The 27,195-nt window shown below is 57.9% G+C and overlaps 4 protein-coding genes across 8 annotated transcripts; 1 reads left to right on the forward strand and 3 right to left on the reverse strand.

The window, feature by feature from the left end:
* Positions 1-410: 410 nt before the first annotated feature.
* INSRR (insulin receptor related receptor) lies at positions 411-9,910 on the reverse strand. Of its 3 annotated transcripts, XM_031606344.2 has the most exons (22): positions 9,427-9,910; positions 7,364-7,915; positions 6,258-6,570; positions 6,033-6,175; positions 5,774-5,918; positions 5,484-5,698; positions 5,287-5,413; positions 4,921-5,159; positions 4,679-4,846; positions 4,397-4,586; positions 4,252-4,293; positions 3,887-4,152; positions 3,442-3,578; positions 3,204-3,369; positions 2,812-2,920; positions 2,592-2,662; positions 2,249-2,478; positions 2,062-2,172; positions 1,799-1,958; positions 1,516-1,645; positions 1,308-1,442; positions 411-1,151 (listed from the first exon to the last, which is right to left on the reverse strand). In XM_031606344.2, exons 1-22 carry the CDS (start codon positions 9,512-9,514, stop codon positions 887-889), a joined length of 4,002 nt encoding a protein of 1,333 aa, XP_031462204.2. In that variant the 5' UTR covers positions 9,515-9,910; the 3' UTR covers positions 411-886. The 3 variants fall into 3 exon arrangements, 1 of the variants encoding a protein (XP_031462204.2); XR_016460528.1 differs by lacking the exons at positions 411-1,151; positions 1,308-1,442; positions 7,364-7,915; positions 9,427-9,910 and having other exon boundaries at positions 1,528-1,645; positions 1,799-1,983; positions 3,204-3,578; positions 6,258-7,353; XR_016460527.1 differs by lacking the exons at positions 411-1,151; positions 1,308-1,442; positions 7,364-7,915; positions 9,427-9,910 and having other exon boundaries at positions 1,528-1,645; positions 1,799-1,983; positions 2,062-2,478; positions 3,204-3,578; positions 6,258-7,353.
* Positions 9,911-9,999: 89 nt separating this feature from the next.
* LOC116237292 (death-associated protein kinase 2-like) lies at positions 10,000-13,556 on the reverse strand. Of its 3 annotated transcripts, none has more exons than XM_090127234.1 (12): positions 12,620-13,545; positions 12,395-12,456; positions 12,083-12,304; positions 11,849-11,999; positions 11,621-11,750; positions 11,448-11,496; positions 11,329-11,355; positions 11,074-11,226; positions 10,930-10,975; positions 10,739-10,828; positions 10,444-10,527; positions 10,000-10,323 (listed from the first exon to the last, which is right to left on the reverse strand). In XM_090127234.1, exons 1-12 carry the CDS (start codon positions 12,656-12,658, stop codon positions 10,243-10,245), a joined length of 1,134 nt encoding a protein of 377 aa, XP_089983360.1. In that variant the 5' UTR covers positions 12,659-13,545; the 3' UTR covers positions 10,000-10,242. The 3 variants fall into 3 exon arrangements, with proteins under 3 accessions (XP_089983360.1, XP_031462203.2, XP_089983361.1); XM_031606343.2 differs by having other exon boundaries at positions 11,861-11,999; positions 12,620-13,544; XM_090127235.1 differs by lacking the exons at positions 10,000-10,323; positions 10,444-10,527 and having other exon boundaries at positions 10,728-10,842; positions 12,620-13,556.
* A 42-nt stretch (positions 13,557-13,598) lies between these two features.
* Positions 13,599-18,186, forward strand: SH2D2A (SH2 domain containing 2A). The gene is made up of 8 exons (XM_090127233.1): positions 13,599-13,897; positions 13,994-14,108; positions 14,713-15,052; positions 15,137-15,226; positions 15,307-15,472; positions 15,722-15,859; positions 16,117-16,593; positions 16,706-18,186. Exons 1-8 carry the CDS (start codon positions 13,784-13,786, stop codon positions 16,832-16,834), a joined length of 1,569 nt encoding a protein of 522 aa, XP_089983359.1. The 5' UTR covers positions 13,599-13,783; the 3' UTR covers positions 16,835-18,186.
* Positions 17,878-27,060, reverse strand: PRCC (proline rich mitotic checkpoint control factor). The gene is made up of 7 exons (XM_031606337.2): positions 26,253-27,060; positions 23,473-23,520; positions 22,484-23,068; positions 21,446-21,541; positions 20,413-20,556; positions 19,992-20,057; positions 17,878-19,546 (listed from the first exon to the last, which is right to left on the reverse strand). Exons 1-7 carry the CDS (start codon positions 26,754-26,756, stop codon positions 19,460-19,462), a joined length of 1,530 nt encoding a protein of 509 aa, XP_031462197.2. The 5' UTR covers positions 26,757-27,060; the 3' UTR covers positions 17,878-19,459.
* Between the last annotated feature and the right edge of the window lie 135 nt (positions 27,061-27,195).

A 27,195-nucleotide genomic window follows, 5' to 3' on the forward strand; every position in this document is an offset into this window, starting at 1 on the left:
TCAGGAGCACCCCCTTCCCCTGCTCTCCCATCAGTCTCCCAAGCTGTCACAGCACTGAGCTTCCCTCAAGCCCCCCGTTACATCGGGGTGCGGAATTGGGAACGTTGCTGGCGCAGTGACCCTGCCTCCAGCTGTCTCACCTGCTTGGGACCCTCTTGTGAGGAGAGATCAGAGCACGGCTGGTGGATCCCCACCTGCCCCCATTGCCCCCATCGCACTCCCTGCTATGGCGCTAGAGCTCATGTGTGCGCTGAGTTTGGCACATTCTCAGCCTGAACCGCTCCCCCAGTGCTCAGCCCTGCGCACCAAGAGACTGGGATGGGGAGAAAAGAGATCTGAGAGACCCCCATCGGCAGACATCCCGGTCTGAGTCCCCCGTCAGACCGCCACCGCCTCGCGAATTCCTCTGCTTTGACGTTTTTTTCCTCAGAAACGCCTCCGGCTCAGGCACCGCAGGGCAAAGCCGCAATGAGATGCGCAGGAAGCAGATGGGACCGGCGGACGGCAGTGGAAAGCCCCGAGCATCGCTCCCCCTACCTCCACCCCTCCGCCCCCCCCGTGCCCCCACAGAGCAAGCACCGCTCGGCCGAGCTCCGTCCTGCTTTATTCTCCCTTCTCCCCCTGGCAGACAGCGGTGCCCCGCAGTCAGGACTGTGGGGAGCCTGCAGGGCAGCGCCGTGCCTCAGTTTCCCCACCTGCAAAACGGAGCGCCCCACGGGGCAGCCTCCCCCCCTCCCCTCCCCCTTTGCTACCCTCTCCCCAACGCAGGGGTTGGCAGCGCAGTGGCTGCCCCAGAGCACACCCCCTTCCCTTAGAAGCAATAAATAACGCGAAGGGCCCCGCGGTGGGGCGGGGGGATGAGTCCACAGCGGGCGGCAGCCCCCGCTCACAGGCAGCCCGTCCCGTTGGGGAGCCGACCTCGGCCCTTGCGGGTGGGCAGAGGGGGTGCGGGTGGCTCGTCCTCCTCGGGGGGCGGCTCCGTTTCGGCGTCCGAGGGCTCGCTGGAGCCGCGCCGCCGGTTCTCCGGGCTGTAGAAGAAGGAGAGGGTGCGGAAAGCGGGAGCCATGTGCTCCTTGATGCTCTCCAGGAGCTGAATGAAGGATGGGCGCTGGCGAGGGTTCTGCTGCCAGCACAGACACATCAGTTCGTGGCTGCGGGACAAAGAGTGCACAGTGGGTGTGGGGGTCCCCAGTCACCCCCGGCCACCTCAAGGGCAGCCGGTTCACCAGGGCTCCGTGCAGAACAGAGGCCACGGTGGTGCTCATTGCCCACCCCAAGCAGTTCTGGCAAGAGATCCCCCCACTCACAGTTGATCGGGGCAGTTCTCCGGCCGCTCCAGGACACCGTTGTCCATGACGTAGTGCAGGACCTGCTCGTTGGACATGCCCTGGTAGGGCTGCTCAGCCAGCGTGGTGATCTCCCACAGCACCACCCCAAAAGACCTGCAGCACCCACAGGTCAGCCCGGGGTGGGTGGGGGCTCACCCACGTGGCTCTCCCCAGCCCCATCACCCACCAGACATCAGACTGCGTGTTGAAGATGCCATCCTTGAGGGCCTCGGGGGACATCCAGCGGACAGGGAGCAGCCCCTTGCCCCCTTTGCGGTAATAGTCTGTCTCGTAGATGTCCCGCGTCATGCCGAAATCTGGTGGAGGAAGAAGAGGAGGAAAAGGAGGAAGAGGAGGAAAAAGAGTAAGAGAATGAAGAGGAGAAAGACAAGGAAGAGGAGGAAGACACAGAGCCATGAGCAGCAGGACGAGGGGACCCATCCCAAGCCCACCCACCCCTGGCTGCCCACCTCCAATCTTGACGGTGAAGTCCTCGGACACCATGCAGTTGCGCGCGGCGAGGTCACGGTGCACGAACTTCTTGGCATTCAGGTAGGCCATGCCGTCGGCGATCTCGCCTGCCATCTGGATCATGTCCTTGAGCGAGGGTGGCGGCAGCCCAGGGTTGTTCTGCACCACGCACAGAGAGAGGAGGCTTTGGGGGGACGTCCTTGGGGACGGGGTCTGTGTCCCCTCCTCTGTAGGGCACCACGGCGCCTGGGCGGCCCCTCACCTCGGCGTCGGGTCTGAGGGAGCGCAGGTAGCTCTTCAGGTCCCCACGCGTCATCAGCTCCATGATGACCAAGGCTGGCTGGCCCTGGGACACGACGCCGAGCAGACGGACCTGGGGAGCAAATGGAAACAGCACGTGGGCAGCCGCAGCCCCACGTCCCCGGGGATGTCCCCCTGCTGCCACCTACCACGTGGTGGCACTTGAAGGCCTTCATGACGGAGGCCTCCTTGAGGAACTCGATGCGCTCCCGCATGGTGGCCAGCTCGTTGACCGTCTTCAGGGCCACCTTGGTTTCCTCGCCCTCGGCCACCAGCCCCAGTGCCAGCCCCTCGTACACCATCCCGAAGGAGCCCTGCCCCAGCTCCCGGATCACCGTGATCTTCTCCCGTGATACTTCCCATTCATCAGGGATGTACACTGCAGGGGGGGGGTCACCATCACCATCATCAATATCACCACCACCATCCCCATCCCCAAGCAGGGGAATGGGGCAGCAGACCTCAGGGGGACCCCTGCCCATCCCCACATACTGTCCGAGGCACTGAAGTACTCGGGGTTGACAGAGGCGTACAGCGTCCCACTGGGGTAGCCATCATTGCTCCTGGGAGGATGGAGAGGTGGGCATGGCACAGAGGACGGGGGAACAAAGGAGGGAGACAAAGGACAAGGGGGCAAGGGGCAGGGATGCGGTGCCACCTCCCCAGCCCCAGCTCAGCTGAGTGCAGCCCTAGGGTTTGGAGCGGTCACTACCTCCTCTTATTGTAGAAGAAGACAAAGACGGCGAGGCAAGAGATGAGCACCATGAGGACCACAGGCGTAACAGTGAGCAGGATGTAGAAGCTGCCAGACTCCTCCTCGGCTGCCGGAGTGTGTCCGTGGGGCAGGGTGTTGTGGGACCATTTGTAGAAGCATTCCATTGCCCTATGCTCCTCCCATCCCAGAGCATCCCCAAATCTCCCACATTCCTGATTCACCAGCATTCTTTCATCTTCTGGTGTCCAGGTCCAGGAGCACTCCCTGATCCCCAATCCCACCAGTGCTCCCCAATCTCCTGCTGCCCCATCCAGCAGCGCCCTGCCTCCCAGCTCCCAGCCCAGCAGCCCCCCAACCCCACTGGCATCCTCCTTGCCCCCATCAGGTACCTGGCCCCAGGATGTAGAACTTGACGAGCCCCGTCCAGGAGCCATTGCCAGCCAGAGATGTGGCACGGACCTTGGCTGAGTAATTCCCTGGCTGCAGCAGGGCCAGGTGCACGCCTCCATATTTAGCATAGCGATGTCGGGAGACGCAGACAACAGTGGTGACCTCCTGGGGATGAAGGGGTAGTGGCAATGGGGACATCCCAGTCTTGGGGAGGGGGATGCCGAGCCGGGTCCTCACCTCGCTCTCACGGCTGTACTTGATCTCGTACTTCAGGATGAGCCCATTGGGGTTGTGGGGCTCCTGCCAGCGCAGCAGCACGCTGTTCTTGCTGGCCGGCTCCCAGGTCACGTTGCCGGGAATGTTGTCAGCTTGCACTGGACAGGACATAGATGGGCTCAGGATGAGAGGTGATGGCCTCACATTGCACCAGGGGAGGTTCAGATCGGATATTAGGATAAAATTGTTCTCAGAAAGTGATAAGGCATTGGAACAGGGAAGAGGGCGGAGAAAGGTGTAGATGTGGCACTGAAGGATGTGGTTAATGGGCACGGTGGTGATGTGTTGATGGTCGGAATTGATCTCAGCGCAGTCTTCCAACCTTAACGACTTTGCGATTCTATCAGCCCAGCACTGATCCCCCCCCCAAAAGCACCAGCACCCTCCCCTCTGCCCTTGGACGTACACTCAGGCATGGTCCTGGCGAAGACAAAAGTGGCCGCGCTGCAGCCCACGGTGTGCGCAGCGTGGTTGCATGCGTGGATGTCGATGCGGTACTCCGTGAAGTGCCGCAGCCGCGACAGCACTGCGCGGTCCCGCACCACTTTGTCCTCAAAGATCTGGAAGTCGGGTTTGGGTTCGGCTCTGGTGTGGCTTAGGGGTGGTGGCTCCGCTGAGGAGACGTTGGTGGGGGACGTGACGGCCATCAGGTCCCTGCGGCGCTTTGGGGTCCTGCGGGAACGGGTGGAGGTTGGAGTCAGGGCGCAGGGGGGGCCTCACGTGCAATGGGGCAGGGAGAGCCTCAGAGCTTTGGGGTTCTTCCCAGCTCACCGCTGTGGGTACTTGTTGATGGATGTCACCTTCCAAGGTGGCCTGAGACAATAGGAAATGGGTTAAAGAAGCCGAGGGAGACCGTCCCTGTGGCAGAGCAATGCTTGGAGACCCCCTGACCCTGGTACCCCCAAAGCGCCGGCACCTGGGGATGATGATGGAGTTATGGAGGAAGTTCTCGAACTTCTTCTGGAAGGACTCAGCCTCGCCCTCCATGCGGAGCTGCCCATCAGCAGGGCGGCAGGGGCAGCAGCGCTCCTCTGCATCCTGCTCCACTTCAGGACCATCCCCATCACTGAAGCGTGTGTCTGCACTGCTGGTGGGCAGCTTCAGGCCTGGAGGTGGGGATGGGTAGTGCTGCATTTCCATCTCCACCCCTATCCCAGCTCCACAGGGACCTGCATCAACCCCGGTAGTCTTCCCACACCTTTGTGGCAGTAGTCATTGACATAGAGCTCCATGTCCTCGGCCAGCTGCTGCCACAGCACCAGGTAGTAGGTGATGTTGCCATTGCGCTGCGTGGGTGGCTTCCAGCGCACCACGATGTGGGACGAGGAGTTGGACATGGAGATGACGTCCCGCGGCACTGTTGGGGCTGGGAAGGCATGGGGACGTCAGCTCCAGCCTAAGGCCACCGTGGGCACCCCAAGCCCCCCCAGCACCCCATACCTGCCGGCATGGTGCGGATGTAGACCACCTCGCTCTGCGCCCCATAGTTGCGCCCTTCCTCGGCGGTGGTGAGGGTGATGGCACGGACGAAGATGGCATATTGTGTCCACGGCCGCAGGTTGAGCAGGGCCACCCCCGGCTCCTGCTCACTGCTGAGTGGCAGCTCCACGTCCAGCACATTCCAGCTCTGTGCCCCGCAAGCATCCTGCCCCACGTACTCTGACACGTTCTGGAAAGGTCTGGCAACCACCCGGCCCCCAGGCATCAGCTGGGGCTCCCAGCAGACTCCAAGCCATCTCCTGGGGCCCAGCAGCCCCAGATGTGCTATGAGGATGCTGCAGGCTGGGGGACACGAGGATCACTTACGACTCCTTGTAGTAGACAATGAAGCTGAGGAGGTCTCGGTACTCAGGCGGCCGGTACCGCTCCCACTTGAGGAAGATGCGGTCGGACTCGGTGATGTTGGAGATGAAGCGCAGGGTTTGGGTTTTGCCTGGGGAGGAGTGCAAGGGCTCAGAGTCACGGTGCCACCGGGTCCCCCTCATTCCCATCCCCACACTCACAGGATGCCCGGTCCCCGTTGGTGCGCGGGTTGATCTCTGCCTTGTTCTGCCGCCCCTTGGTGCCCGTCACCTCCTCCATGTGGTAGATCTCAGCCAAGCAAAGCTTGGGGTTGAAGGCAAAATACATCTTGCCCACAGGGATAGAGAGGACGTGGTGGCTCCAGTCCCACAGCTGCTGCAGATTCTGATTGTCCAGGACATATAGGGTGTAATTCCTGGGGAAGAGGCAGATGGAGGTGATGGGCACAGGCACCCCACACCCAGGTGTCCTCAGCACATCCCGTCCTCACCCATCCACCATGGAGTCTCCGCGGATCAGCTTGAGGTTCTTGAAGAAGGACAAGGAGACAAGGGCGAAGGAGTGCTTGATCTTCAGGAAGCCCGTGATGGTCTCGATGAGGCCCAGGCTGCTCTGCAGCTCCGAGGCCAGATTATCTGGGAACATCCCATGGGTGTGAGTGTGGTGTGGCAATGGAGCTGGCACTCGGGACCACCCATTAATTCTTCCTCCAAGGGAAATCCCCCCCATGTCACCCTCCCAGCACTCACAGCCCCGGCGGATGTTGAGGATGAGGTTGCCCTCCACCAGAGTGCAGCCTGCCAGCTCCTGTGCCGCCCGCGTCGAGTCCACGGTCTTGGTGCCAACCTTGCACGCTTTGGGGCACAACCCCTCACACTTGTGGCAGAAGATGCTGCAGGGACAGGGACTGGGATGTAAGCCAGGCACGGAGCCCCCCCCCTCCACTGGAACCCCCCAAGGGTGGGGGTCCCCACCTGCTTTCATTCCTGGTGTAGCCGGGGGGGCACTCAGAGAGGCACTGCTGCTGGTGGATGACGAACTTGGAGGCGTCGCGTGGGTTGTCGGAGACCTTGCGCAGGCTGGCACAGTACTCGGCCGTGACGCAGCGCCAGCCCTCATACTCGTAGGTGCGGGGTGGGCAGGAGGGCAGGCAGTGCCCGTTGAAGTGGAAGTGACGGCAGGCCACGCAGGAGCGGCTGTCACGGGGCCGCCCGCAGCCCCCCAGGCACTCAGCATGGCAGCACTCACCCGACGCCGTGCACGCCGAGCCCGCACCGCATGGGCACACTGCGGGGAGGTGATGTCGGCAGTGGGAAAATTGCAGGGTTTGGGTGGGTAGGGGGCTGGTGGCAGACCGCTGGTGTGGAGAGCAAGGAGAGAGGCCAGATGGAGGGGCAGATGGAGGGATGAATGGATGAAGAAATGGATGGAGGGATGGGTGGGTGGGTGGGTGGATAGAGGGATGGGCGGATGGACAGTTGGATGGATGCAGGGATGGATGGATGGAGGGAGGGATGGGTAGGTGGAAGGGTGGATGGAGGGAGGGTTGGTTGGTTGGGTATACGGACAGAGCGATGGATGGAGGGATGCCCAGACACACGGGTGGATGGACAGGTGGTAGATGGACAGGTGGATGCATAGACAGCTGGATGAAGGGCTGCATGAACAGTCAGGACAGACGGGCAAATGGACAAATGGACGGGTGAGGCTCACCGCATGCCAAGCCCCAGCCACCCAGCGGAGCCACGTGGTGCAGCCAGTGCTGGGGCAGTGGCCGAGGTTACAGCCCAGATAAGGATCTGTGTTTATAGTATATATTTCATTACCAGGCCTCCTGTTTACTGCAAACGAGCCCGGGAGGGGCGTGTATTTACCTCACCGCCGGGAAAACATGGCAGCTGGGAGCTGGCCTCTCCTCCCGACATTGATACAGCGCGGATCCGATTACTCCACTGCGGCTCGCTCCCACGCAGGGACAGATGTACGCCCAGCTCTGCCCTCCCAGTGCCTCCCAGTGCCTCCCAGTGCTCCCCATCGGCTCCCAGCACTGGGATGAGCAGCCCCGCAGCACCTCACCCACCTTTCTGGCAGTAGCTGGAGGTCCAGCAGCGGTAATCCAACTGCCCATTGACAACGGTCTGCGCGCACGGCTTCTCCACATCCAGGATACCTGGGCAGACGTCGGCGCACTCCTCGGCCAGCTTGTTGCCCACAATGTAGCTGTTGTCCACGGCGTCGGGCAGCAGCAGCCCCCAGTCGATGGTGGAGAGGTGGCAGAGCTCCTGGTTGCGCTCGATGCGCACCGAGCCGCGCAGCACGTGGCTCAGGCTGTGCAGCCCGATCTCCCGCAGGTGCGGCATCTCGAAGATGACCAACGCGTAGTTGAAGAAGAGGTTGGTGCCACGGATGACCGAGAGGTTGGGGAAGAGGTCCCGCAGGCTCTCCAAGCCGTAGACACGGAAGAGCAGCAGGTACTCGGTGATCATCAGCAGGCGGGGGAAGCTGAGCCCGCGGAAGTCCTCGGCGCCCGTGGTGAACATCAGCAGGATCTGCAGGTTGCCCTCTATGATGGAGCAGTTCTCCAGCTTCTGCAGCTGCGACACGTCGTTGCGGATGTCCATGCTGCCGCAGACTGGGGTGGCAAGAAGGGGCCCGGGGGCAATGGGACGGCCCAGAGCATCCCGCCACCGCACAGGTGACCCCCCCTGGATAGGGCCGCAGCGATGCGTGGCAGGGGTTAATGTCCTGCTCTGCCTGTCAGCTGCCTGCGGTCGCTGTGGGCAGCTGGGGCAGATGAGAGCAGCCGTGACAGGCAGCCGGCGCACCACAGCTCCTAGGGGGACAGCACGGCTGCTGTGATGCTAACGAGCTCTGGCTCTGCGGGAGCTTCCCAGGACCGTTTCATAGCCCTTTGCCAACCCCACGGAGGCTGCAGTCCCTGGGGTAACAGCAGTGAGCACACAACAGCCTCCCACCGAATCGCTGCCATCGACACTATGCAGAGATGGGGCTATGGGGTCACCATTCCAGGGGGTTTCTCACCCCAGTGGGGGCGGGCACTGTGAGGGGCACCGTGGGGCTGAGCATCTCCTGCTGTCTCTGCTCCCCTGCAGCAGCATCCCCAGCCTGAAACCTGACTCCTAGTTATTACGGAGAGAAACTCACTGATACTCAGAGAGGGATTTACTGTAAACACCGATAGCAAAGATGGCCAGCTCGGCGTGTACCCCAAACACACAAGCAGTGCTGGCACCATGGAATGGAGCTGGAGCACCCAGCAGTGTGTGGCAAGGCACTGATACACAGAGCCCCCCCGGCACCATGTGGTACCCTTGGGACACGGGGGTCTCCGTCCTGCTGTGGGGCTGAGGATGCAGTATCAGCTCTGAGAGTGCAGCCCTGTGCTGCCACAGCTGTGACCTTGGCAAAGTCACAGCTGTCCCTGTGCTCAGTGGGAGAACAAAAGGAGAGAGGGGACCAGGAACAACTTGGTCCCTATTGTGGGTAGAGAGAATTCTAGGGTCCCCTGTGCCCTCACGGGGGCAGAGACAGAGCAAGAAGCATTCCCAGGGCAACTCTCGGCATGAGTTTGGCTGCTTCATCCTCATTCCCCCTCCATTCTCCCCAGCCCCCTTGGGACTATCAATGGGGAAACTGAGGCAGCAGGCAGAGAAAGGACAGACACACAGTGACAAACCCAGGCATGTGGGTCCTCCTGTTCCCACCCTGCCAGCAGTGCTGGGACCCCACCAGGGACACCCCCACATAAGCCCCTGGGGCTTTTCCTGATCCGGGACAATCAGAACCCCGTGCCTGTCCCCCAGGTCACATCCCCAGGCTAGAAGGTTTAAGCATCACTTTCCATCACTGCTGAGTGCAGTGGCTTCATGGAACCACTTCCCACAAAAGCAAGCGATGCCCTGACCCCAGCACAGGGCCCCCACCCCATTTCCTCCCCAGCTCCAAACCCCAAAGGTCACAGCCATGTTGGTGCTGCCAGGTGAGGATTGCGGCAGCGGGGGCATCGCATCAGAGGGGAAACTGAGGCAGCAAGCACAAAGCTTCACCTGGAGGCTCAGCCAAGAACCCCAAAACCCCAAAACCCCAAAACCCATCCCCCTCACCCCGCTTCCCACCACTTACTTTCAGAGGGGGCCTGCACCGGGGGCAGCAGGAGGGGGCCGAGGAGCAGCAGGGCAAGCAGCAGCTGTAGGACCCCCAGTGCCCCCATCCCGTGGGGCCACGTCTCACTCCTGCCCGGTGCTGCTGCACCTCCGGCCCCGCACGCCGGGCACTCCTTGCCAGCACCGAGGCACGCCGGGAGCAGGGTGGCCCCGTGGCCCCTTCACTTTTGTTTTCGGCTGCCACACACAAAATATTTAGCCTGACAACTGTGCGGGGCCGGGCCAGGGCCAGGGCCAGGGCTTGTTTGGGAAATAGAGAGGGGAGAAAACAGGGCGGCCCTGAGTGCGGTGGGGCTGGAGAGGGTCAGGGGGTGTGAGATGCCCCCAGACCTTTGCGTTCCTCAGGATGATGCTCTGTGCTTTGCTTTCTGCAGGTGTGGGTATTGTGGGGAGGATTCGAGGGCACAGCGACATCCAGGGAGACCCAGAGAGGGGTCAATCCCAGGGGACAACGGAGCAAAGAGGAGGAAGAGGAAGAGGAGGAGGATGAGGATGAGGAGGGGGAAGAAGCTGCTCCACTCAGCACCCAAGATATGAGGATCGGGGCACATTTATTTCTCGAATTAGAGCCAAGGGAAGGGCAGAGCCCTCAGGTGAGGGTGTACCTGGGGAGCACAGCAGTGCCCCTGGCTCTGCCCCGGTGACCCTCAGCACAGCAGCACTGCGAGCAGCAGCTCCAGCACCCAGGTGCTCACATCTGCTGGGGGTGAAGGGGGGTCCAGAGGTCCCTCTCGTGGGATTGCCCCATTCTGCTGTCCCCACCCTGGATGGGAGCTCAGGAGCAGCTGCTCCTACGCCGACGGAGCAGCGTCACAGGGCGGCTGCCTTCCTCCTCCTGGTCGCTCTCACAGCAGCGCTGGGGGCACAGAAGGGCACAGAGGGGCTGAAGGACAGGGGCAAGACCATGGGCCTGCCCAGGGAGGGGCACTCCATGGCACAGCCCCTCAGAATCCATTATGTACCCCCAGCATCTCACCAGCTCCTCGCCCTCCGTCCCGGGGCTGCAGAGCAGCCGCATGCGGCACAGCCGGTTGCAGGCAGACACCATGTTGTAGGAGAGCTGGGGGAGCAGCAAGGCAGGGGTCTGTGCAGGGAGCTCCTGCCCTCCACTCCCACCACCCCTGTACTGGAGCACAGACCCCACCACGGCCTCCTGCCCAAATGCACCCAGCCCTGGGGTGGAGCACGATGGCTTCACACAAGCACCCAAAGGCGGTGGGACCCCGCATCCTGCCGTCCCCATCCCTCACCCCCTTATCCCTCCCTTTCACCTTCCACTTCCTCCGGGCGTTGAACTTGCGGAAGTTTTTCATGTTGATGGAGGAGCGGCACCGCTTTGCTGCCTGTTTCCTGTTCAGGGGCTGGAGGGACGAAGCTGTGGCATCATTGCTGCACCCCCTCCCCACTCCCTCAGCACACGGCGGCCAGGGGAGCCCAGCTATGTTCCCCCCTTCTATCTCACCTTAATCCAGGGGTGCACAAGGCACTCAGATGCAGTCATTCGCTCCCTGCAACAGAGAGGACTGTGATGGCAGGGGTCCGGGGACCCCCAGGGATGGGGACAGAGACCCCCAGGGACTGGGAGAGAGACAGGGATGGCACTCACTGAGGCTCCTTCACCAACAGCTGTCGGATGAAGTCCTTGGCCATCTCAGAGGTGTCACTGAAGTAGCGCTCCTCGAACTCATAGGCGCCCTCCAGGACGTTGGAGAGGGTCTCAGCATCTGTCTCACCCTGGAAGGGGGACAAGCCGCTGAGCCTGCGGGGACACCAGGGAGCGTGAGCACCGGAGATGGACCTGCCACGCTGCCCCCTGTGCCTCAGTTTCCCCCAGCTGCATTTTCCCCTCGTCACTACTCACAGGATGTAAGTGATAACCCCGATGCTCCTGAAAGACAGAGGATGGGGGTCAGGACTGTCCTCCGGGGCTCCCTACAGTGGCACCGTGGGTCCCCCTGAGACCCCTGTCCCTCTCCTCACCACATGTCGGTGGCGGAGCTCAGTGGTTCGTAGTTGATCACTTCAGGAGCTAGGGGTGAAGGAAAAGCAGGGGGGGGCATGTCAGGTGGGAGCACCACATGGGCACCCTGATATGTCCCCATCATGCAGGTCCCCCTCCCGCTGCCCCCCCAGCCCAGCTGGGAGCTCCATACCGATGTACTGGGGGGTCCCGCAGAGGCTCTTGAAGGTGACACCATCCTCCAGCTTCTGGGCCAGGCCGAAGTCGATGATCTTGATTTGGGGCTTGGGCACATCCTTCTCCTGCAGCATGATGTTCTCAGGCTGCATGGGGGTGGGTGAGGGACAATAAAATACCCCAGAGCCACCCCCAGGTAGGATGCAGCCATAGGGTGGGGGGACACCCCGGGTCAGCCAGGGACCTGCATGGGCACCTTGAGGTCAAAGTGGGCGATGTGGCGCCCATGAAGGTACTGCACCCCAAGCAGGATCTGCTCCAGGAACTCGATGGCCTCCTCCTCCAACAGCATCTCCTTCTCCGCAATGAAGTCAAAGAGTTCCCCACCACACATCCTGCAGGGCAGGGCAACGCTGGGGGGGTTCTGGGGGGAGCACAACACCAGTATCCCCCCCCCCAACCTCAGGACCCCGCTCACAGCTCCAGCACCAGCACCATCTCAGCTCTGCATGTGAAGAGGTCGTGCAGCTGCATGATGTTGGGGTGCTGCAGGTCCCGCAGGATGGCCACCTCCCGCTCCACCTGCAACCTCTCCAGACCCCGCCGGCTGCCCCGGCACCGCCGCGTCTTCACAAATTTGGCAGCATAGAAAGTGCCGGTGCTGCGCTCCCGGCACCGCTTCACCACTCCGAAGTGCCCACTGCGAGGGAACCCAGGGCATGGGTGGGGATGGGGAGGGGGGCACGGCTGAGGCATCACTACTCCGCACACCCCACACCACCCTACTCACCTGCCCAGGGTCTCCAGCAGCTCATACAGCTCCTCCACACTGTGCGCACACAGGGCGACCGCCTGCAGGAGTGCACAGACCTGGCTTAGCCCAAGGGGGGCACCCAAACAAAGTCTCCCACGGGCGGCACCACGTCCCCCTGGTTCGTGCTGCAGGGGGTTCACCGGTGTCTCCTGCTCCTCCTCCCCCAGTTTGCACCCCCAGCACCCCTCCCGTTGCTCTCACCTGGGGGCTGTCGGAGGCAGCCCCTCCATCCTCAGCCATGGCTGCAAAGATAAATAGAGGGGATGGGAGGGGGGCAGCAGGACCAAGAAGAGCCTCCCCAAAACTCACCACACCGATGGCGCAGCTCTCAATCAAAGAGAGAAACGGAGGCAGGGCGTGTGGCCGAGTGTGCAGTGCTGAGGGGTGGCACCCAATACAAGAGGCAGGGTCCCCCTCCAGCAGGAAAAAACACCTCGATAAGGAAACACAACGAGGGAGCACGGGAGCTGGTGGCTTTGTGCACGGTTGTCCCCATCGACGGCCAAGCAGAGCTGTCTCCAGCCCAGATCCTCACCCCGAGCCTTCCCCCCTCCACGCTCTGCTCACTCCCAGCCCCGCTGGACGGCCGCTCTGCACACTGACAGCCCTGTGCCACCCCCGGGCAGCGCGGGCACCCCGCCAGGCACTGCACAGCCTCGGATCCACGTAGGCTGGAGCCCGGTGACCGTCCCCAGCATGTGACAGAGGCAGCTTTTGTGGTGACAACGGCACCGTTGTCCCCAAGGCAATGCTGTCCCCCCTGCAAGGCGATGCTGTGCATCCCAGCACCCCTACCTCTGCTCTCAGCTCCGGCGGTGGGGATGAAGACCCTTCGTGGGACGGAGCCGCACTCTGCTCCGTGCCACTGCTGCGCTCCGCTTTCCTCGAAGCTGCTGTGATTCCTGGGATCCGCTGGGCAGCGGCTCAGGGAAAAACAGCAGGAAACGCCAAGAGCTGCTCGTCTGCTTCCAAGGTCTCGTGAGAAATCCCCCCACGCTGTCCCCGCCCGGACAGCTGCAAAGGGGCTGGGAGCTGGGAGAGGCCTTGTAGGGTCACATCCTCGAAGAGCAGCTCTGGGGCCGTGGCTGCTCGGTCCGCAGCCGTGAGCGCCAGGGCTGCAAACAGGAAACCTGCCTGACCACCGATAGAAATAGTGCAACCCGGCTGCCCGGAGGGGAAACGGTGCAGGGTGTGAGGGCAGGGAGGAGGAACAGGTTTCTTAAGGTGGAGAGAGCCGGGGGGCACCGCGCCGCGGGGCTGGGGGTGTTCTGTGCCCACCACAGGTGTGCAAAGCTCCGGTGCAGGGCTGCAGCCTGGCTCCAGCACGGCCACGGGTTGGGCTCCGTGCAAGAAACAGGGGTGCAGATGGGACAAAGAGTTTTGTGGGTGCAAGAAGAAGGGAACCCAGCCAGCCCTGCACCCCCAACTGCAGCACACCTTGTTGGCACAGCAAGCACCAGGTGCACCCCATGCACCCAGGTAACTCTTGCACGGCTTTACGGCCATCAGCAGCTGAACGTGCTGAGGGGTGAAGGGAAAGAGGGCAAAGAGGTGCTCCCACGGTGCCACCCGCAGCCCCCGCCGTTGTTCCGTGACGTGGCCCCGGCGTGCAGCTCGCTGCTTCCTGCCCATCACCGTGCTGAGTGCAGCACCAGCGCTGCCCACCCACGGCCCCCGGGTCCTGGTGGAGGTAGGGGTGAGGGCTGGGAGTGGGCAGGGGGCATCCCGGGGGTCCGTGCGTTGAGTTGGGAGCAAAAAGGTTGGGAAGCAAAGACTGGAACAGGGGCATGGAGGGGTTGTTGCCATGATGGATGGCAATGGAGGACATCACATGTGGGGTGCAGGACTTGGTGCTCAGCTCCTTGCTGTGGTTTTGGTGGGCCTTCGCTGCTCCTTTTAGTGCCTGTTTGGATGGGGGACCATTTTGGGTGCACGCAGCTCCCAGGTCCTCTCAGTGCTGTGTTAAGTTCCCAGTCTCGGCCTTCCAGAACCCCAGTTTGGACGGGCTCGGTCCAGTCCCAGTGACTCAGAGCTGGTGACACAGCGTGGCCGTTTCCACCCCCTCGAGCATCTGCTCAGGATTAACTTTGGCCGAGTGTTGGCGGGACTCAGATGAGCCCTGCATGCACGCAGAGCCGCTGACACACACAGGGTTGGTTCTTCCCAGAGCTTCGGGTTCCCAGCAGCGCCGGGAGGGTGACCAGGAAGAAACAGGGCGAGGAGCAGTACACTATGGGGCAGTATGGGGGGCTGCTGGGACCCTCAGCCCACTCCTTTCTGTAACCCGAGGACAGGTGGCTCCATGGATGACACCCAACCCCTCTTCATCACCTTCAAATTCATCGCTGGAAACAAGGCAGGCAGCATCCAGCCAGGACAAGGCACGACCCTGCTGCAGCCCCAGAGTGTGGAGCAGTGTGATGCACAGGGCAGGAGGGGAGGGGGGGCAGCAGAGGGCCCCCAGCCCCAGCCGCCCCTCGTTCCCTGCCACGTGCTGCAGGGCTGCTCCCAGCCCAAAGAAGTTGCAGCATCTCTGCGGGCACGCACCAAGCTGTGGTTTGAGCAGACACAAGTGCATCGGCTGGGGGCCACGGGCAATCTGCCAGCCTGGTTCCACGGCTTCATCAGTCGCAGGTGAGCAAGGAGTCCCAGGGGTGGTCCTGCACATCCACGGGCTGCTCCCGCAGGTGGGTGAAGCCCTGGGATCCATTCCTGCAGGGACACGGAACAGATGCTGCAGGATGAGCCGCTGGGCTGCTTCCTGGTGCGCTTCAGTGAGAGCACAGTGGGCTTCGTGCTGTCCTACAGGTGAGGGAGCCCAGCCCAGGGGTACGGACACGCTCAACCCCACGCTGTGCCACCACCGACCCCTCTGTCCTCCCCTGCAGGGGCAGAGAGCGCTGCCGGCACTTTGTGCTGGACCAGCTGCCCAATGGGCACTACGTGATCCTGGGTGAGCACAGTGCCCACCCCGAGCTGGCTGAGCTGCTGCAGCACTACACCCACGTTCCCATCCCACCCTATGGTGAGCTGTTGACCGTGCCACGGGGACAGGTAAGCACGCCTTCTCATTGCAGCAATTAGCTGCTTTGTTAGCTCCAGCAGGATGTGGGAGGAGAAGCAGCTTTCTTGCTTCACTGGGGCTGCTTTCTCCAGGGAAATCAAGGAATCCAGGCCAGAGAAGTCAAAGCTTCACAGCTGGGGTTGGCACCTCAGTGCCACCTCTACCCTGAGGGCCCAACATCACAGCTGGGCCACTCCTGGCCTCGTGACTGCCTTCCTTTCACCCTTTGCTCTTTGCAGGACAAGGCCTGTGGAGTGATGCGCACCCCAGATAGCAGCTCCACATCCTGCAAGGCACCAGCAAACCACCCAGTGTACAGCACCATGGCCAAGCGGGTGCCAGGAGATGGGCAGGCAGCAGAGAGTGGCCCTGAGGAGGTAAAGGCAGGGCCTGGGGCACAGAGGTGCTTTCCAGGGCAGCCTGGACATTGCACATGTGAGAGGAAGGAAGAGAGCTGATGGGGTAGGAATGCAGCCAGTCCATGAGGATGCAGCTGGGGTAGGGATACTGGTGATCCATGGGGATGCAGCTGGGGTAGGGATGCTGATTGTCCATGAGATGGGATGGGGATGCAGCTGGTCCGATGGGACCAGGCCCTTCCCCACACTGCCCCCAGCATTCCCTCCCTCTCCAGGCCCCCAGCATCCCCCTGCCACTCCCTGCCAAGGTCAGCTCCTCGGAGGCCACCCAGGGACCACGCAGCCGCACCGGCAGTGAAGGAGCAGAAGCCAGCAGCCCCTCCACACAGACACACCTCGAAGCCAACCCCGTTGAGATGCTTGATGCCAAGTACCAGCAGCTCGTGCGCTTCCACACCTACGCAGAGCCCCACGAGGGCACTGCCCTGCCTGTGGAGCCCATTCCTTTCTATGCCATGGGCTGGGGCTCCAGCCCCAGCCCTGAGACTAACATCTATGCAGAGGTGGCCATAGTCCAGCGGGAGCCACCCCCCCGGGGGGCACGGGGCCCTGGATCCCTGCTGGCCCCCACCACATTTCTGCGCCGGCGGTTGTCCCGCAGCCTCTCCAGCCAGGGCTTCCACAGAAGGCAGCTGCCAGCGACTCCCACTGCAGGCACCATGCAGAGAGCAGCTCCCCGGCCGGCCCCAGAGGTGCGTTTCCATGCATCTGCCACAGGGCACAAGCTCTGGTGCAGGACCAAGCTCTCCAGCCCAGCCCTCACCCAGCACCAAGTCACCATCTCACCAGTTTCCCTTCCCGCAGATTCCCCTGGCCCCAGTGAACTCAGCACTGGAGTTTGATGACCCTGTGTACAGCCCAAGGACGAGCAGCACCAAGCAAGCCGCAGCCCCAGAGAACGTTTACGAGCAGGTTTCTAGAGGCCACCCCTAAGGCATATAGGTAGGGCCATGGCAATGCCCAGCCTCTTGCTGGCACAAGGTCTGCCTGCTCGGCTCTTGCAGGGCAGAGGGAGACCCCTGGACCTTGGAGGCAATCCCAAGCATACCAGCAGCATCCATCAGCTCTGCGTTGGGATTCACACGCCTTTCCTGGCACAGCTGCCTGCTTCCCAAACCCTGTGCAAAGGGGATGAGGAAGAACGGATTTAATTTATCTTCACAGAAAGAGATTGCTATGAATAGAATCAGGGTGGAGGAAAAGGCTATTAGAGCAGAACCAGATGGGTTTCGGGCAGGGCTGGTGCCATCCATGCAGCATTCGCTGGCTGCTCAAACAAGCCTGGTCCTGCCAACACATGCCTTGAGCTCTGTCTGCTTGCTCAGCCACCAAGCACAGAGCAGCACCAAACCCCAGAACAGAAGATGAGGATGACACCGAGCCAGCGCTGCCCCATTGCACAACCCCAATTCCTTGCTCTGCCCCCCAGTGTGCAGTGACACTGAGTGTGGTTCTCATCAGTTCTGGTGCACACAGCCACAACAGAAGGGAAAAGCATGTGAGAGCAACCAGAAACCTAAATTTGGATGCAGTGGAGCTTCATAAGGAGGACTGAAAAGGAGAACAGAGGTTTATGCTTCTACCTCTAAGAAAATCACTTCCGTTTTTCTCAAGCCTTCGTGTTGTTGCTCATAAATGGCTAAAAGCAGAGCAAAAGTCAGCAGTGATTGCCATCCTCCTAAGTCCCCTCTAGTGTTAAAAATGAGCAATTGCATATTGAAAAGGCAAAAATAAACACGAGGATCTGAATGCTGCCTTCAGCCCCTGGGAGGGATTGGCAGAACGAAGCCAGAGGAGCTCAGACCCACGAAACTGCAGTGAGGAGAAGCCCTCCAGGTGCTGCTGCCCCACATTCAGGACTGCTGACCCTCACTGCACACACAGCAGAGGGCAATGAACCCAACAACAAATTGGGCAGCACAGCAGAACCCAACCCACGATCCTCACCTTGTGCCTCACACTGCAAACAGCTGTGGTTCGGTTCATTTAAAAGTTTATTCCTTTATCAAATCTCTTGTCAGAGGATTTCACTGTACATATAAGATATGAATAAATTACTCAACAGTAACTTTATTTTGGTCATTCGGATACTCAAACTTGGCTCTGCAAAGTACTAAAACATCCAGGAAACTAAACTAGAAGTTACATTTCTTCTTTTAAATATTCTAAGAAACAAATTCTTTCATTGGGGTTTGTTTTCTTGGCTCCTTTTCAACAGGCAATGGGAGAAAAACAACCTCATGGATTTTTTTTTTTCCTAAATGGAGTAACCACTATTAGCTGTTTTAGCTGCAGTTACAACAAATGCAACCCTTAGTGTTGGGAATGTGAGTTAAAGAACCAGACCAGCTCCCTGCTCCCTTCAGCATCGCACAGTGGTGAACAATGAGCTAAGAGAGGTCACAGAGATTTGGCTAAAGATGCATGGGTTGGGCTGGTGAGGTTGCACATGATTTGCAGTCACACCATCTAGACCTAATACCGTAAATCAATTTAATTTTTAGAAAGTTAAGGCTGGACACTGTCTCCTCTTCCCAGCCCAGGGGGTAATGTTAACACTAAAACAGATGTGATACCTTTATAGGAAACGAAATTCATATAAACAAGCTAAAAAGCCGAAAAATAAATGTACAGCAGGCAGCTTTCATTGTGCCTGCTCCCAGGAAACTGGGATACTCAGTTCAATAAGCATGGAGATCAGATTGTTACAGCACTGTCAGCCTCGGATCAGAGGGAGGAGGAAGAAGGGGAAAAGGGAAGCAGTGTACACACAACCATCGGGTACACCCAAAGGCTCTCAGCAGCAGCTTGTGCTGGCTGAGCTCCTCATTGCTTTCTGCACTTGACACTGCAGTATTTTCACTTCTGTTCCAAGCTCTGATCTGTCACTCTGCTTCTCCTTTGAAACAAAAAAAAGAGCTTCCCCTCAGCATGGTTTGACATGGGCAGGCTGGTGTAGCCAAGAGCAAAAACAATAACTTGGCCACATGCACACACACCAAAAAAACCATGAAAATCCACCGTTCATGTGAGAGGAGCACAGGATTTACTCAGCCAAAATTAAACAGCCATGATCATGTCTCATTTAAAACAACAACTGAAAGAAAAACAAACAGGATCGCTCTTGAAAGTGTCTTTAGAATGATAAATGACACTCTTGATGTACAGAGAGTCCAAGGAGGGAGCAAAATGGGACGTGGAAGTTTAGAGAGACTCTGCCTCAGGTTCGTGACGAGGCTGCTTCAGACACTGCCCTGCACCTACAGGACAGCAGCCTTGCTCCAGGCACAGCTCCTGCAGCTGCCCTGGGACTGTTGCTGGCTGTAACAGACCTGATTTGAACCTTCCACATTATTGTTTGTTAAGAAGGGGGGAACGATTACAGGTGGAGTTTCAGGAATGGTTCCCAGGAAACCTTTTTCCTGACAGGGGAGTGCAATATCCTCCCACCCACCGAGCAGACAGCACTCAACGCCAGCCCAGCCGGTCTCCGAAGGCCAGGAGAGGTCTGACACAGTAAGTCACCTGGGACAAGAGCCAAAACATATGACAGAGGTGTTAGAATCCGTATTTGGCTTGAGTCTGACGTCGACTGAGCTTGTTTTCAGACCACGTGTTTTTCAGTTCCAGTTCTCTTTCCTTCGCCTGCAGAAATCGAGAAGATTAGCATCAGAGCTGAGCATCAGAGCTGCTGCTCAACTGAGTCAGCAGTATTTTACCCTCCTCTGCCCCTGCTGACGGGGATTACAGCGTGCTTCAGCTAGAAGGCTCGTTACAGGAGCTAGCACAATTATCTTGACAGAGGCCTGAATTAATTGGGATGCACAGGCATTTCATTTATGCTGAAACGCAGCTTCTTTTGTGGGTTGCTCTCAGCAGCTGCTTACCAACCACACTGCAGCCATGTGGAATTAGACAGGAAGCAATGAGCCTCACAACCAAACACAAGCACACATGCACTGGAGCTGGCTGCAAGGGGCAGGGTGAAGCAGAGCAAAAATCAAGCTGGGAGCTCTGAATCCTGAGGGCCAAAGGGGCAGTGCCACCAGGCCCCCTCAGTTCTATCTGTGTTGGTTTTCACGCTACTCACCTGATGGATCAGGTATGTGATCTGGTGTTTCCTCCTCTGCTGTCCCGTGGGCTGATCTCCTTTTTTCTAGAAAACACCATCAGATAAACTGTTAAAGCCAGAAAGATGCTGACCCAGACAGCAAAACGAGACAAGCGCCTGCACAAAGCCAGCTCAAGGAGCATTTGTTTCACATTAAGGTTGTGGGCAGATTTCCTCAGGCCGTAGCAGTTCCTGGCTGGTCTTTACCACCCGCACTGCGTTGTGAGAAGCCCTGCTATTCTCTTATGTATAATTACTTATACAACACAGAAGACAAGGGTCCCTGTTCCCCCTATAGCAGTGACTACAGAGCCTCTAAAACAGCTCCAGCTGTGGTTGAAACAGGAATCGAACAGGTCTCCAAAACCCCAGTGAGCACTCCTTCTCATCTTGTCTGTACCTTGCTGAATGATTTCATGGTTTTCTCCTCTGTTAAGGATTTGGTCAACCACTGCTGGGCTCCACTCAGCTGATCGTCACCTTTGATATCCACAAAATTGATTTCTTCTCTCCCCCGATTTCGCTTGCCTTGCAGCCGTTTGAACTGAAAGAAGGACAGAAACAACTGGAGTTACACAAACATCACACACCAACAACCTGAAACAACTAAAGGTAGCTGGAGGATGACCCCCTCTTTGCTCCCCTGGCATGGGACAGGCCACTTTACCATACATCTTTGCAATGAGGAATTTTTTCTTTAGGACAGTTCTGCTTTGCTATAGATCAGGGTATCTTAAACCACTTAGCATTAAGATTACAATCTTCTTTTTTTTTCCCCTACGCAGAGGGAAAAACAACATTTACCTCTTGTTTATGAGAGGCCCTCAGTCTCCTCATTTTAAATGCTACGAAAACACCTCAAGTTCAGCTGCTAACATATCCATCTTCCATAACTGAAATCTCAAAAGCAGAGGTTCTTCAAAGGAGGTCAGCAGGACACAAGCCACCTTCTGCAGCCCTTACTGGCTCAGCTGACAAGACTGGCATTTTCCAGATTAGATCAACAATGAGAGGTGGCTTTGCTTTTCTTTCTAAACAGGTTTTTGAGCTACAGATCTTGAGCATTTCAACAATGTGGGGAGTCCACTGCTGTGCTAGAGGAGGTACCAAGAAAGTATCTGAACGCCCTACCGAGATACACTGCCTGCCATATATACTCCTAACAAAACAAGATTGGGCTAGGTGGGAATAACAAGCATCACCTACTTATACAGCAAGCAAATCCATCAGGAGCAGTAGCCCAACATATTGCTGGAAGGACACTGCATGTCTCCACAGCACAGCACTAGACCCCACAGAACAACAATCCGGTCCAACTCGGCACGGAGCACGGGTCGTGCTGGAGGTCAGGACCGAGGCTGCCAAGCAGATCCTATGTTCTAGCAGAGCTTAAATGCAAACTCCATAGTGGGATAGATAGTATAAGTGCCAACCGCTTCATCATCTAGGAAGGAGGAGTCGGTGCCCATCTCCTGCGGCGGTGCCTGCGCTGGTTCCACCTCCTGGTAGTACCCACTGCTGTAGTAATCCTGTGAGCAAAAGGAAAACCAGTTCGTCACTGCAGCAAAGCAAGATGGATCCTGGGGAAAACATCCACAGAGGCCCAGAGATGTGAGACTGAATCCTGTACCTCACCCTGGGAGCTGCTGGTCTCTCAGCCAGGACTACGAGAAGCACTGTGCATTACACACGCACCTTCTCGCAAGGCTGATGGAAGCAGTCATTAATTACACCTCATTACCCTGGCACTACTGAAGTGTACAGGGCATTTTTTCCAATAGCAACTGAGCGGTGTTGAATTGCTAGAAACAACCTGGCTTCATATACCAGCTCTGGCACTCCCTGGTTCAGCACCCTGACAAGAGCAGGGGCAGTTCTGCTGGGGCATTTTACAATGAGTGCAGCCATTAAACATTTATCCCACAAAGAGCTTCTACGGCTCTCGTGCCAGAAGATTTATCACAGAATGAATCACAGAATAGCCTGGGTTGAAAAGGACCTCAAAGTCATCCAATTTCAACCCTCCTGCTATGTGCAGGGTCACCAACCAGCAGACCAGGCTGCCCAGAGCCACATCCAGCCTGGCCTTGAATGCCTCCAGGGATGGGGCATCCACAACCACTTCGGGCAACCTGTTCCAGTGCCTCACCACCCTCTGTGTGAAAAACTTCCTCCTACTATCCAGCCTAAACCTCCCCTGTCTCAGTTTAACACCATTCCTCCCTGTCCTATCACTATTCACCCTCACAAACAGCCGTTCCCCCTCCTGTTCATACGCTCCCTTCAAGTACTGGAAGGCCTCCCCAGAGCCTTCTCTTCTCCAAGCTAAACAAGCCCAGTTCCCTCAACCTTTCTTCATCGGAGAGATGCTGTGGATTTCCACTCCTCGTTCCAGAAACCTCAGGTTGAAGTTTCACAAGCCACAGCCTGCTTCACTAATCAATGCAAAGCCTCTCCTGTTCCAGACCCACCTGATAATACGCATCAGTCCCACTGGCATCGCCATAAGCAGGGAACTGGCCATAGGGCTGACTGTCATAGTCTTCTCCGGATTTGGGCAGCCAGCTGTGATGAGTAGCACTGGAGCCCACGCCGGTCTTGAACTCCAGAGGGGCATTGGCAGCAGCATCTTGGAACTGCGGCTCCGGTTCCGTCCCAGGTGGCGGCTCCTCCGACACCACCGGGGTTGAGTACATGTACGCCTCAGCAGCAACAACGCTGGGCTCGCTCCTGTCGGACAAGGAGAAGTAGTTCTCTGGCTCGACCTCTTCATCGCTGTCGTCCTCCTCCTGCGTAATCTGCTTGGTTACCTGGAGGGCAGCGCTCTTTGCAGCAGCTTTGATAGCAGAGGGAGAAGGAGTTGTGGCTACGGCCGGCTTAGACGGAGGTTTTGTCTTGGAGGATGAGATCGGGGCCTTTGCTGGCTTCGACTCGGAGGCGTTGTCGGCTGCTTTCCTCGAGAAAGCGTAGGGCAAAAGTAACCGATTGGTCTCTTTCACCGTCAAGTTTTTGGGTTGAGGAAGCAGAGCGGACAAGCCAGAGCCCTCGCCGCGTCCCTGGTGAGTTTCATGCAGGGCAAATGAGAAATGAACGAGACCATTTAGTTTCCCCTGACTCCCTGCCAATTATCTCCTCCAATTCTAACAGAATTAATGGGTTTCCCATTGCTCAGCACAATTGCTCGCCACTTCCAACACGCTGAAGGGCTTTCTTGCACAAAAGGCTGGTGGGACTTTTAAAGGAAAATGGGTACTTGCAAATACCCATGTATTTCTCACGTTGATACACATTTTTCTGAGATTTAAATTTAGGAAATCTCTCCCAAAAAAGGATTTGACACCCCAGGAATTTTACACTCTGAAAACCATGTGCTAAACAGGTTTACAATTGCAGACACCCAGCATCTATCACATGCCAATCTCCTCTGCAACCTGTTTAATCCAATATACCAGATACTCACCTGAAAAATATTTTTCTTCTTTGCTGGTTCATCTTCCTCTGAATCTGACTGAGAAAGAAAAACAGAGCTTAGCACAACCCGAGATAGTAAAAAACAATGACCACCCCCGCTTGGTGACTTGGTAACTTTCAGTCTGAAACAGCAGAGGATCACAGCACTGCAGGGCTGGGTTGAACCTGCCAAGAGCCACAGTGAAAGCAACAGTAGGCTGTCGTCAGGCTCTTTCACAGCCTTGCTGATGCATCAGTGTCAGGACAAAAAGAGATAGGAGAGATATGGGAGATCACAGAGCTGCCCATAGCAAGCAGGGCTGCAGTACCTGCCACTGTGTTTGGCAGCAACTGTGCCTGCTGTGGTTTGAGCAGAGGCAGAAAATAAGCTGTATTCCACTGTAAAAACTGAAGCTTTGCAAACAAGTCAGCATTACCTCTTATAATCTCATCAGAGCAATACATCCGCAATCAAAAAATAATCTCCAGCTTGAGTTCATTTATCCAGCTTACGGGACAAAAAAAGGATTCACTCATTCAAAACTCCCAGTTTTTCAAGGTGGCTTTTTAATGTTGCTCTAAAGCAAAGTGGGTGGGCAGAGATACTTTACATATTTGGCTCCTGTCAGAAATTAGCACTTAAAGTATCTGAGCTGCTGGCTCACAATGAAGTCACAGGAAAATAAACCTACAGCGAGGCAAAGAACACCAACCACCCAGCAAAAGGTCAGCACTCCCTTTCAAAGAGACAGACAGCATCACATTAACAGAGGGGAAGCACAAAACCCACACAAAGCAAGGGTGTAAAAATTCACTGTGGAGATTAATAGGGAATTGTTCACAATAACTTCAGAGTTGTTAAATATCCATTAAAAACTTGAGTGTAAGGTCTGGTCATCTCTGCCATCAGAAAAGGCCCCTGACATCTTTATCATCTTACTGCTTTGCAGAGCACTTTAAATAGATTACAGGAAACGAAGTCTTCTGCCAGTTTACTATCTAAATTATAGAACAGGACAAAGAAAAAGAACACACATAAATAAATGCAAGTCAGAGTTTCAGTAAAACCAGACCGCTGTATTCATGAGAGATGAGACTGCCCAGGAGCAGTTCCACAGGTGCAAAAGAAAGGGACAGAAGGGACTGTAAAGAGAAAAGGACGACATGGGGATTCTGCCTCAGGCAAAGGGGCTTCCAGGAAGCATCAGGACCAGCTTTGTCTCAGGGACTTCTCTCTCTCAGCAGCATGCACTCAGCATCCTGATGACCTGGAGTGCTTCTGTTCAAAGCCAATTTGCTGAACACAGAGGGTGGATAGGGAGGAAAAGGAAAAAAATCTCCTTATACTTATTTCAGTAATCGTAAGGCCAGCAAGGAAGCTAAGAGCCTGAATATTTGTATGATGAAGTGCTACAAAGAAATGAGTAAGCAAAAAGTGGGTACCAGGGAACGGTCTATACCTATGCTGCTTGCCCATACATCCTCCTGCTTGGTACACGTGGAGCATACAAACACTTAAGATCAGGCAGAAGACTGGAGATAACCACCAAAAAGGCCACAGAGCCTTCTTCACATTAAGTCACCATGTATTTTTTCTCCTGTCCCCTGCAAAAAGCAAATCTGCCCTGCTGGGAAGCTCAGCTCAAATGGACCTGGACCTGCATCTCGCAGCAAGCAGCAGATTGTCCTGTTGTCTGCCAACAAAGCCAACAAGAAGCACGTTCTGCTGCTCAGCAGTGAGACAAGTTAGCTGCCACACCTCTGTAGCATTTCAGGAGCTGTGCAGGATTTGCCAAAGGAGGCTGGCTGTTGGTCTGGAGGCAGCCAGTGTCCTTCTCACCCTTCCTTCCCTGCAGGCTGCTGCTCCAGCAGAGCAAGATATGCTGACTTCATCTCAGCTCCCGTGGGCCTTGATGCTGGCAGACTGCTATTCACTGGCACTGTTGATAAATCCATAACCATGAAACCTTTCCCTCAAGCTGCTTGTCCCTGTGAAAACGACCCGAACTTTGCAGTGCAGCTCCCTGGAGCATGCACAGCATATGACACTCAGAGTGGAACAGAGAACAGCTCCCACTGCGCCCCAGCACTGCCATAATCCTCCCATGACAGGCTGATTTCCTTTGACACGAAGGTCTCAGTGTCACCAGTGGGTTCCAGATTGCCACCAGCGCTGCAGCTGTCCACAGGGAGACAAGAAGGGGGATGAGGACCCATATCTCCCTTCACGTAGTCATAGTTTGCTTTGGCTTATGGCCAGGTACCTGGATTTGGTGCTCAAGAACTACATAAGGCATTGGGCAAGCATCAACTAAAAATGCATGAGTTGAGATGGAAGTGAATACCTACAGGTCTGGTGGACAACTGAAGCCTTCAGACAATCAAGCAATACATTGTTAGGAAGATCTACTGATATCAAAGCAAACAAAGAGAGAGCATGAAGAGAAATTCAGGCTTGTTTGGGATGCCCCTAAGAAGGCCATACAGCTCTAAAACAATTCACTGACTTCAGCAATAAATAAGAGTGCAGATCATCTGGATTCAGGTGCATTACAGTCATAAACATGGTTACTATCTCAGTTTAATTCTGCAAAGTGCTTTAGGATTAGGGCTGGCGGCCCGGACAGATCTCTCCAGATGCCACAACCACGGCACCAGGCAGGCTGTGGTGCCTGGCTGCCCCGCAAGGCACACAGCACTGTGCTTCACGACCTAACGATGCCTGGAGAGCACTGAGCAGAGCTCCAGGGCTGACCCCCCCCTTCTCAGCAGAGCTCGTCCCATACTCACATTTCCCTCGTGCAGCTCGGGTGCTACGATCTTCACCGGCTCCGTCCTCTTCTTTGGCTTGGGGAGTCCCAGGTCCCCCCCAGCGCTGGGCAGAGCGGCGGGGCCCGAGGCGGGCGGGGACGGGCCGGTGACCGAAGCAACGTTCCGTGGGGGCGGCAGGAGGAGCCCCCCGGGCCGGGGCTGCTCCCCGCTGCCGGCGGACGGCTCGGGAGGGCCGGGGGCCGGGCTCGGGGCGGGCGGGGGGGGGCCGAAACCCCTCACACCGGGCGGTGGGCCCATGAGGAAGGGCGGGGGGGGCAGTAAGGGGAATCCGCTGCCCTGGGGGGGCGGCGGGGGCAGCGCGGAGGCTTTGGGGGGAGGAAGGGAGGCGAAGAGCCCCCCCCGGACCGGGGGCTGCGGGACCGGGGAGTCATGAGGCGGAGTGTCGGGGGCTTCCACCTCCTCGTCCGCGGCCTCCTCCGCCTCGCTGTCCTCCTCGCTGCTGGCGTAGGCCACCAGGGACATGGCCACCCGCGGAGGGCAGCCCTGGGCGGGCGGCAGCCGCTACGCGAGGCCGAGGATCCGCCCTCTGGGCTAGGCCGCGCCGCCGCCGCGCTTTCAGCGGGAGCAGCGGGGAGGAAGGAAAGGAGTGGGCCGAGGCTACGCCGCCATGGCAGCCCCACCCCGCCCGGCGGCGGCGGCAACGGGGACTGGGGAGGTGGCTCGGGGAGCCAGGAGGTCGGCTCCGCGTCTGCCGCCGCGCTCCCAGATAATGGCCGCCGGCCGCGCTCCCCCTCCCTCAGCCGTTGCGGCGGGGCCACCGAACTACAACTCCCGGCAGGCTCTGCGCGCCGCCCGCCGCCCGCCTCCCAGCGCGCCCCGCCGCAAAGCCTCACGGGAAGCGCAGTCTGCTAGCCGCCCGCGGGGACCACCGCTCCCGGCGTGCACCGCGAAAGGCGCCGCG

Source organism: Phasianus colchicus, chromosome 30 (genome assembly GCF_987193195.1).
Source record: "Phasianus colchicus chromosome 30, bPhaCol1.hap1.1, whole genome shotgun sequence".
NCBI classification, from domain to species: Eukaryota; Metazoa; Chordata; class Aves; order Galliformes; family Phasianidae; genus Phasianus; species Phasianus colchicus.

Bases quoted from the DNA above. Each gene is read 5' to 3' on its own strand.
- PRCC (XM_031606337.2), bottom strand. From the start codon at position 26,756: ATGTCCCTGGTGGCCTACGCCAGCAGCGAGGAGGACAGCGAGGCGGAG. The intron at 20,058-20,412 runs GTACAGACAAGA...GGTGTTTTCTAG, and splicing joins CCATGAAATCATTCAGCAAG to AAAAAAGGAGATCAGCCCAC. The intron at 19,547-19,991 runs GTGAGTAGCGTG...CGATTTCTGCAG, and splicing joins TCACATACCTGATCCATCAG to GCGAAGGAAAGAGAACTGGA.
- SH2D2A (XM_090127233.1), top strand. From the start codon at position 13,784: ATGGGACAAAGAGTTTTGTGGGTGCAAGAAGAAGGGAACCCAGCCAGC. The intron at 13,898-13,993 runs GTAACTCTTGCA...TGCCACCCGCAG, and splicing joins GGTGCACCCCATGCACCCAG to CCCCCGCCGTTGTTCCGTGA. The intron at 16,594-16,705 runs GTGCGTTTCCAT...CCCTTCCCGCAG, and splicing joins CTCCCCGGCCGGCCCCAGAG to ATTCCCCTGGCCCCAGTGAA.
- LOC116237292 (XM_090127234.1), bottom strand. From the start codon at position 12,658: ATGGCTGAGGATGGAGGGGCTGCCTCCGACAGCCCCCAG. The intron at 12,305-12,394 runs GTGAGTAGGGTG...GTTCCCTCGCAG, and splicing joins CTGCTGGAGACCCTGGGCAG to TGGGCACTTCGGAGTGGTGA. The intron at 10,324-10,443 runs GTGAGATGCTGG...CTGTGCCCCCAG, and splicing joins GGACGGAGGGCGAGGAGCTG to CGCTGCTGTGAGAGCGACCA.
- INSRR (XM_031606344.2), bottom strand. From the start codon at position 9,514: ATGGGGGCACTGGGGGTCCTACAGCTGCTGCTTGCCCTGCTGCTCCTC. The intron at 3,370-3,441 runs GTGAGGACCCGG...CTTCATCCCCAG, and splicing joins AGTACAGCCGTGAGAGCGAG to GAGGTCACCACTGTTGTCTG. The intron at 2,663-2,811 runs GTAGTGACCGCT...CCATCCTCCCAG, and splicing joins TTCTTCTACAATAAGAGGAG to GAGCAATGATGGCTACCCCA.